The 10,414-nt window shown below is 37.2% G+C and overlaps 1 protein-coding gene across 1 annotated transcript in view; it reads right to left on the bottom strand.

Annotated features, from left to right (window-relative positions):
- Nucleotides 1–6,036: 6,036 nt before the first annotated feature.
- Nucleotides 6,037–10,414, bottom strand: part of MSRB1 (methionine sulfoxide reductase B 1) — a 96,551-nt gene continuing 92,173 nt past the window's right edge. Inside the window, exon 5 of the mRNA XM_086818794.1 lies at nucleotides 6,037–6,236. Within this exon, the coding sequence (XP_086674920.1) occupies nucleotides 6,209–6,236 (28 nt within the window). The 3' untranslated portion in view covers nucleotides 6,037–6,208. The remainder of the gene's footprint in view (nucleotides 6,237–10,414) is intronic.

The following is a 10,414-nucleotide window of genomic DNA, read 5'->3' as shown; positions in this document are numbered from 1 at the left end:
TAGCATCAAAAAGCACCCATGATTTTTCTAGAAATTATTGTTTATATGCGGCATCTATAAGCACCTCTTCAAAAAATCTTCATGTAGCATAATACACCCCATCTACATAACATCCTCCGAGCATATTTTTCAACCACTACACAATGTCAATGGCTGAAGGCATTTTTCTAGGAAAAAATAAATAATTATACTCTTAGAAAACTTCTTAACCTTGGGTAAAATTGTATGTACATACATTTTGTATTTTGATATGGGTTTAGGCTTGTCCCATGTAGCCTAACTCTCCTAGAAACCATGATGCAGATCATCAAATAAATATTGTGCATTAGGGCTTTCATTGTGAAGCATTCGAGGGGATGATTATTTCAACTGTTTAAGGTGTTCATTGTTGCAAGTCACACATCCTTGAGAGTAGACCTTTTCTTAAAATATTATCTAATCAGAATCCATGGAAACGAACAAAACAAACACACACAAACACTCTTACATACATACACACACTCTTACATACACACAAACATACGAGCCTCAGAGATAGTGAAAAAGTAAAGGTAGCAAAAAAGACTACGAATAGGCAGGAGAGCAACATCTACAGAAGAAGAAGTAGGAGAAGGAAGATGGCAAGATGGCTAGCACCAGTAGATAGGGACAAACGACATGAAGAGGCGATGTCAACAAGAGCACCCATTTGGCCCTTAATGTCAAGACAAGTTGTCCCCAAGAGTAAAGTCTACCTACTCCATGAGTGGACCATGGAGCCTATCTAGTAATGTGCCAAATCTAATCTCAGTCATCTCTATACCATGTGGCCTTCTAGGCCACCATCTTGAATGAATACAAGGATGAGCTACTCAACCATGGCTAGTCATCTTCATGGGGGCCATACAAACATAAGTGAGAAAGTACCTTGAATGAATACAAGGATGAGCTACTCAACCATGGCTAGTCATCTTCATGGGGGCCGTACATAAGTGAGAAAGTACCCAAATGATACAATATGAGGGTGGGAGCATTGATATCCAATATATTCCAGTGCTAGCTATAATCACCATTTAGTAGTGTGCCAAATCTAATCTCAATCATCTCTAAACCATCTGGCCTCCTAGGTAACCATCTTGTGTGAATACAAGGATGAGCTACTCAACCATGGCTAGGCATCCGGGGAGCCGTACAAAGATGAGTGAGCTTGTATCCAAATGATAAAATATGAGGGTGGAGCATTGATAAACTGTTTGGGCATTCTACCACTCAATGAGGCCGTCCACATGCAACACAATCCATAGCCCTCATATAAGTCCAAAGCACATATTTCCCATAAATTGCATCCCTCATGTAGTATTTCAAGGTAATCATATGGATATGCATCTTCATTCACATCTAGTGGAGGTATTGGCTTGTTTTAACTTTTAATATATATTATGAAACTTTATATCAACATTGATGATTTTTTATTTTTCCATTGGATGCATTCTTACTCATTATTAGAGAAGATATAACCTACATTATTGTATTTTGTCTCCTCAAAGTAATGGACATTCTTGAACAAAATTGCTCAATTAGAGAGAGAGAGAGAGAGAGAGAGAGAGAGAGAGAGAGAGAGAGAGATTTACTATGTTCTATGAAGTTATTAGGTAAAATTTAGACTAAAAAAGGAAACTCTAAGAAATGCCATGTTAGCTTTTTCTTTAAAAAATGGGATTATGGTTAAATTTTTGCAAATCAAATCAAAACAATGATATATAGCATGATGGGAAATTATGAATAGTCAAGAAGTTCCCAAATTGGTGATAACATGGCATGTTGATGGGCAATTTTGCATATTCAAGAAGTTTTGATGGGCAATTTTGCATATTCAAGAAGTTCCAAGATTGAAACTTCTTGAATATGCAAAATTGCCCATCAACATGCCATGTCATCACCAATTTGGGAACTTCTTAAATATGCACAATTTCCATCATACCATATATCATTAGAAAGATCTCGAAGAGTAGATTTCCAATCTACAATCTCCAATAAATTTTTATGTAATATGCCATGTCACCACCAATTTGGGAACTTCTTGAATATGTAAAATCACCCATCATGCTATATATCATTGGAAATATCTCGAAGAGAAGATTCGCAATCTACAATCTACGATAATTTTTGGTTTGATTTGCAAAAATTTAACCATCAGCCCTTTTTTAAAAGAAAAAGCTAACATAGCATTTCTTAGAGGGTCCTTTTTGAGTCCAAATTTTGCCTAATGTAAGAAAAACTTCAATTTAGTAACTACCAATCATTTTAACTTTTTTTATTGATCATCAAGTACTTTTCTTCAAATTTATTCCTCAGATTTAGTCATTATTAATTTTGCCAAATAGCCAAAAATACCAAGCCTAGTAGGGGTACAAAAATAGAGGGTAGATAGGACGTTGTGAACGATGAAGCAAAAAAAGCTATTTATACAATTCTGTAGATAGAACGTTGTGATGATGAAGCAAAAAAACTATTTATACAATTCTATATCTTGCTTTGAGCTCTCTATTAAATACCTAATGATACTTCCAATTCACAGAATACTTGTACTCTACCAATCAATTTGGTATAGTGGGAGTATGTTCTTCATTTCATAGACTTTCTATTATATACACAACTAATATGTATATGTATCAATCGAAGGACCCTTATAGATTAATAGATGGATCATGTTCCATTTCACATTTAGGGAGTCCAGTAGCAGAGGGGGCAGACGTAGCCAAGTGGATTAAGGCAATGGATTGTGGATCCCTCATAGATTCAATCCCCGTCATTCACCCATCCAATTAGATAACTCGTTCTTATTTCTTGGAATAGAAAAAGTTGTGAAAACATGTGGATAGGGTATGTACAAGTCTGCATTGATCTTGCTTAAAATTGGTGTAACTAATCTCAATCTCCATGCATGGTGTTTGGGGCCTTCGAATGCATGACATCATTGGAGAGAGCAAGGGAGTGTGTGTGTGTGTGTGTGTGTGTGTGTGTGTGTGTGTGTGAGAGAGAGAGAGAGAGAGAGAGAGAGAGAGAGAGAGAGAGAGAGAGAGAAGAAGAAGAAGAAGAAGAAGAAAAAAATTATATTAACATCTATGGATGGCTTATGAGACCAAATACACAATATGACGACACCATGAAGGTCTTAAGACAATTATTTGGGACACCAAACAAATACACAATATGAAGGCACCATGAAGGTCTTAAGACGATTATTTGGGCCACCAAAAGAAAATTTCAAAAGTCATACTAATTATAATCTAATAAAGCTACAATGCTACTCATTAAAGCTACAATGCTAGTCATTAAGACAATTATTTGGGCCACCAAAAGAAAAATCCAAAAGTTATACTAATTATCAACGAATAAAACTACAATGCTAGTCATTAAATACATTGAACTCGACTCAAAGTCGAGCCTAGTTAGACGTCAACCAATTTAGTTTTGGCTTTGAAATTTTATTGGGTTACTACAACATACATCAAAAATATGGACTCTTCAATTATAGATTTGGTTTTGGCTTTGAAAATTTATTGGGTTTCTATAGCATCATCAGAATCATGGATGACTCCTCAATTATAGATTGCTTATTATCTAGGAAATCAAAGAAGATGCTATTTAATGGAAATGTAGTTACCATCATATTCTTGCCTAGGATAGATGGGTTGAGTGTGGCAGCACTAGTAGCTCAATTATTGGTCAATTTTTCTCACAAGTCTTTAGCTTGTCTTATAGCTTCTCAAAACTAGACCATCTAGGTCCAAGCTAGAAGTAGCCCCCTTAGGATTTTGGGATGCTGATGCAAATTTTTTACTTAGAGGTTACATGATCCTATTTCTATCTAAGAGCTCCTCATAAATATACATTGCTTCTTCATGTGTTCACATCAACGAAAATTTATTTAGCCTTGAAAACTTTCTTGATGCCTTGTCTCAATCTTTTTGTGGAGCTATATGTATATATTAAGTGGGTATCATTGGCTTAATGGACATCATTGTTCTTAGTCTTCATAATAGAATTATTCCTTTTCAAGCAATTTTCACTTTTTTAACTAGGAACTCCTTTCTATTTGTAACTTTTTGAAATTAAAACCCTTTTGTTAAACTCACATGCTATTTTACATGAACAATAAAATCGTTTTATTAAATTCATTTCCTATTTTACATATTTCTTGTGTAACCTCTTGGGCCCCCTAACTTCATCTTTGAGGTTATAGGATATTTCTCAATTCTTTCTTCCAGCTTGTGTTCCTTAATTGGACATTCTTTTACATAAAGCTCAATAATGTAACAAGATTCTATCATCCTTTCTTTGTAATAAATATTGTCTTACATCGTTGTGACCCATTCAAGGGCATCACTTTGCATGATGTCTTAAGCTATAGTAGAAGGTGCTAAAAGGCTCCCTTTGAATTTGTACATCGTGATAAAACTAGAAAATGAAAAAACAAAACAAATCTTCTGGCGTCTAAAGATTGATGTAGATAATTTCTTCCTCTTTGACTATAGGGTTTCAAACAAATTCCGATAGTAATTCGGGAAAAAAAAGTAAGTATATAAAAATATCTTAAAATAATTATTGGTTGTTATTTGAATATTTTTTGCACAAAAGTTCTACTTTTTGAGTTTTGCTTTGGAACCACCTCAAATAAACTCTTTAGTATGTTATAAACATGGTACAAAAAATCTTCTATGTAAAACATTGCCACATACCTTACCACTTCAAGACATAAATGTTTTCATACTAATTCTCAAAGTCAATGGTATCATAACACTTTTAAGCTACATTCAATAGTTTGCAAAATCATAAATTTTCCAAGTACATGTTCCCAAAAGTTATGCAATGTGTGGACACAAGGTAACTCGATTGCTCTTTTTCAATTTATTTGCTTTCCCATTTCTTAACATTACCCAAAACGTCCCCAAAGTGACCAATGATTTGTTAACGTCGTCTACAAGAGGCCAAAGTGGCTTAATGAAATAGTTAGGTGCGCTTATGTCTCCTCATTATCTAACTCTTTGGTGTTACACTGTTCTCAAAACACTTTCTACGGCGCATTAGCTCCTTAACATATTTTCTATAACTTATTTTAAAGGACCTTTTGTTGTGTTCGTACCCTTTGTATGTATGTGACAAGCTAAAATGAGGCATCTGTGTAGTGGTTGGGCTACAAAAAATGTTGTAATGTAGGATGCTTAATGCTAGGTGCATGGATGAAGACAAGGCCAACCATGGGAGATATTGTCTACCTTTTGTTGTGTGCCCCTAAGATGTGGTACCCTATATATGTACTTGACAAGCTAAATGAGACTAGAGTGGATCATGACTTGCATCCTCTCTGTCAATCTCCAAAACAAAGAGAAGTGAGATCAACCACCACCCAAAACAATGTTCCATACCTAGAGATATCAAAGAAGAGACATGCCGATGGAACTAAGCCTAGAAATATTGCCTCTAGTAGTGCCAAAGACATATGACCCTTAGCCATTCTTATCTCTTGATGTTGGTTTCATATGGAGTTTTGGAATACTACCCCTAAGTATGTACACTCTTCCATTATCCCCACTAGTTGGCTCTCAAATTATTAATGTCTTTTTGCAACTCCCCATGTGGAAGATTGATCCTCAAGTCTAATTAATTCTCTCCATAAGGAGTGTAATGCGTCTATATAAAATAGAATGGAAACTACTAAAATGGGTCCTTTTGCCCAAATATATATCCCTTTACCATCCAAAGGCAATGGTACCTTCAAATACTATAGCAACAACGACACAGAATTTATTTATTTAATGAAGTCAATTCCTTTTTTGATCACTCAACAAAATCCTTCATACATGCTAATGCTCTAAATTGATGAGGTTTGGATCAGTCAACTTGGTTCACACACGTTTGACACTTTCAAACTAGAAGTAAAATTTAAATACAGTTTAATCATTCAACTATTTACACAAATAATCTCACATATTGAATGAAACATGGACGAAAATCAAGAGAGTCTGTAAGAACTAAATCTATGTTCTCAGTGTATGCATGTAATCATCACGAAGGAATGCATTCCAGTGAGGTATAGAAAACATTCTCTTTTTGTACACCAATTGTAATTATAGGTTCTCATCAGTGTCAACTTTTACAACATTTACTGAGCAAGAGGCAAACTGTTCACCCCTCCATTGAAGGCCTTGCACCCTTTTGTTTCGCTTCACTTAGGCTTCAAATTGAGTGACGCACTAAATTTTTTTTTTTTTAAAAAAAAGCACAAACAAACATATCAAAAAACCATCCGGATATGTATAGTATGTAATAAACCAGCCCTGAATCCTAAGGTCACTTTGCCTTAGCCCACAACATTAAGCAAACTTTCAATCACTTTTAGCCCTAAATGCAAACTTTCAATCACTTTTAGCCCTAAATGTTCCTGTCCACGACCATTGTTACCCAATAGCCTAGTCTCATCACAATACCATCATGTCCATCAAGTATTTCAATTCATCTCTCTCATAAACCCTCTGGGCCTTTTGAAGACGTTAATCAATCTCTCTCTCTCTCTCTCTCTCTCTCTCTCTCTCTCTATATATATATATATATATATATATATATATATAGATCTCTCTCTCTATATATATCTTTATACATATATATATATATGTGTGTGTGTGTGTGTGTGTGTGTGTGTGTTTGGGGGGGACCGGGGGTGTTAATGCATTCATATCAGAAGCTATGGATTTATTATGGTCTAATCATAAGCATAAGAAAGGATTGAGACTGCTAGCAGCAGATAAAATTTGTTCTCCAAAGATGCACGCGGGATTGAATATTCTCAATATTCATAAGCATGTGTTGGCACGCAAATCAACATTATTGGAGGTGTTTTTTCGAGCAGCAGCAACCCTGGACGCTAATGCTTGCAGATTTATGCACAGGCAGTACTATGCGCACTGATGCTTATGGGCAATGGATCGTAGATCATTATGAAGAAGTCCTTGTCAATAGATTTTGCATCCTTTGGAATATAGATAAACCTTGGATGTTGAGCTGCCAAGAGTTCAGACACACGGAGCTTCCTTCAAGCTCAAATGGGGGAATTTTGTTGCCTCCCATTTCTCATGCAAAAAGTTTTGGCACATGACATCAGAATGCCCATTGGTACTTTTGCAGCCGCCAGTAGCGGCAATGCCACCTCCAAAGGTTGTTCCTGTTGTACCCGTGCAGCCATAGAAGGGGAAAAATGTGGCGCAGACCCCAAATGTCACCCTAGATAAAGGAAAACTAAAATTGGCACAGCAAGCCCTCCTGTTATAAAAGAGAAAGAAAAGAGAAAACAAGAGCCAAATGCATGGCAGACACCTAACAAAATTGTCCCTCTTAGATGGAGACATGTAGTGTCTCATAATTGGACAAAAGTTAACCTCTACAGTGGGGCAAACTTCTGGGGAGACTAATATCTCGAGTAATGTTACAAGCGTGGGTAGAATGTGGGCTACAGTTGTGAGGGGTAACCCCTTGTTTGCACACACTGCGACAAATCCTGATGTATCTACTGGCACTGACACTCTTTTATATTCGAGCAATGTTCATGATGATATTCCACATTGTACATTGCATAGTGATACAGGGAGCCAGGAAGCCAAGCTTAGCCTGTTTTGTTTACACTTGTTGTAAATAGATATATGCTAATCAAATGCTTTGCATATAATGTGTAGGGCCTCTGTGATGCAAATAAATGGAGGCTCCTTTGGTCTTATGTAAATACCATCCATCCACATATACTTTGTTTGCAAGAGCAGAACCAACATGCTTTTGCTGGTAGACATGGGATTTTCTCTAGTTATCACATCTTCTATGTGGGAAAGCAAGCCTTTTCTAGTACTCTGATCATGGTTAGACATGAACTTTAACCTCAGTTGGCAACAATGATCCCAATGGCAAATGGATTGTTCTGCAATGTATGATTGATGATGAGCTGTATGAATTTGCGAGTGTTTATGCCTCACAAACTTCAACAACCAAGGCTGCAATGTGGCAGTCTTTTCAAACATATCCATGGCTATCAAATGCTTTTATTACAGGGGATTTTAACAATTCACCTGCTTATGCTGACAAGTTGTCTCATCGTTCTCATATAATGTGCATTGAGAAACAAATGTGGGATCAAACCTTGACTCTTGGATACATGGGATTTCTGGACACATCTCACGCCTCAGTAACTGGGCTTTACTTTTCATCATAATGCACTTATAGACTACTGGGCATGTTTGGACAAATGGTATCTTCTGTATGCTGCCCAATATGATGCATATACTTGGAAAATGTGGATTGATCATACATTGAGGCTTTCGGATCATGCGCCTATATGGCTTGGATTATATTTTGGTATGTTGATTCATGAGCATGCTTTGCATGACCAAAGATTGTTGATGCTAAATAACATTTATTTATCACATGCTCACTTTATTCAGATGGTATATGCCGTTGTCCACCCTCTTATACTTCACATGATAGAGGATTTGGATGTGGCTTGGTATGGTTTTGTGATGCGCATACAGGCTGTTATTCAGGATTATGGTAGATGATATATGGAGAAAACTAGGATGCACGTGGCTCATGCAAAATCAGCCCTGCAAGCCAATTGCGACCTTTGCCAGTTGATGAGCATCAAAATATGGCACAGGCCAAACATTGTCTTGTTGACCAAAATGATGCTCGCAAGTTGAACAAGTGGCAAACTCAAGCTCAACAAAAGCCGCTTCTTGACAAAGGCTATTCTTCCAAATCCTTTTTTAAAAATTTGCACACAACCAGACAAAAGCACTCTATTGCAAGAGCGAAACTATCGGATGGAACTTGGACATGTAACAAAGCATAACTTGCTAATGTTTGTCATCACTATTTTGCAAACATGTTTGCTGCCCCTCAGCCCCCTTCTGAGGAAGTATTCCATGCACGCCATGAACTCTTGCAGTATGTTCAGCCTACAGTCACTCCGCATGAGGCAGCTACTATGGATGCATCTTTTACTAAGGAAGAATTGGATGCTGCTCTCAAAAATTTGGGTAAATGGAAGTCCCCAAGATGGGATGGGCTTACGGTGGAGTTTTTTCACGCATTTTGGGATGTTCTAAAACAGCCCCATCCTCTTAATGGTCAATTACTGCTTACTTAAATTGCTGCCCAAAAAACAGCTTTGTGAAGGTTTAACGGATTGGTGTCCCATGTCTATGATGCCTGTGGTGTACAAGCTTGTCACTACGATGCATCAAAGGTATACTGCATGTTGGCCTTCATCTAAATCAGTATGGTTTTGTCCCAAGAAGGCAAATTATGGACAATATAGCCAATGCTTATATAGGCATTGAATATGCCAAATACACACACCAGGACGTCCTCATTATGCAAGTGGACATAGCTAAAGCCTTTGGTACTGTTCCATGGGATTTCATAGCACAGGTAATGGATAGAATGGGATTTGGGTACAAAATGGAAAATGATGTTTTCTGGCTGTATCAAGAACGTACAACAAAATGCATTTTGGGAGGTGAACTTTCAGCCTTCTGGAAGTTCGAGAAATCTGTCAGATAGGGATGTCCTCTCAATGCTCTGCTATATGCTATCGCTACACATCCGATGCTCTTGTATATGGATAAATTGTCACAGGATGGCCTACTACATGGAATTTCCATCTGGAATGGAAACAATTTTGTGGCTCAAGCCTATGCTGATGATTCTTTCTTTTTTCCTCGGAACACAGAGCTTGATGTGAGGATAATCATGCAAGCTTTGTCACTTTATGGGTTGGCTACTGGGCTGAACGTCACCTTTGCAAAATCAAAGCTGTTACCGCTAAAAAATTATGATTGGCATAGATTACTCTGGCCAAGACAAATTGTGCCACCTGATCAGATAGTCAAACATCTTGGATACCCCATTGGATGGGAGATCTCCCTCAAAGAAGAGACTAAGTAGGCAATGCAAAAGCTACATCACAAAATTGAAAATTGGAAGCTACGAATAGTGCAATCTATAATCATGGCGTATGTGCAATTCTATCTCCCTTTGCTGCCTTGGTCTCGCAAACAAATTGACATTTTCATGTCTAAAGCCCTGGAATGCTTGTGGAAAAAAAAGCGAACAGAAAAGCCCTTCGTTTTATGAAGAAAGATTTGGTTTGCTCGCCTAAGATGCATGGTGGTCTTAATATTCTCAATATCCATTATCATGTCCTCGCGAGGAAGGCGATGCTTCTACCTGGTTTTGTGGCACAATCAAAGCCATATGCTTGAATGTTGGGCAGTACGTGTATCTCTATGCATACAGAAGCATATGGACTTTGCATCACCCGTTATGACGATATAGTTTTTGGACATTTTAATGGCAAAATCACGGGTTCTCCCTATGCTACTGCTCTCAT

This window comes from Cibotium barometz, chromosome 2, assembly GCF_041138505.1.
Source record: "Cibotium barometz isolate CiBa-2024 chromosome 2, ASM4113850v1, whole genome shotgun sequence".
Classification (NCBI taxonomy): domain Eukaryota; kingdom Viridiplantae; phylum Streptophyta; class Polypodiopsida; order Cyatheales; family Cibotiaceae; genus Cibotium; species Cibotium barometz.
Note: the sequence above shows the minus strand (reverse complement) of the source record. Positions and strands in the feature narration are given on the sequence as shown.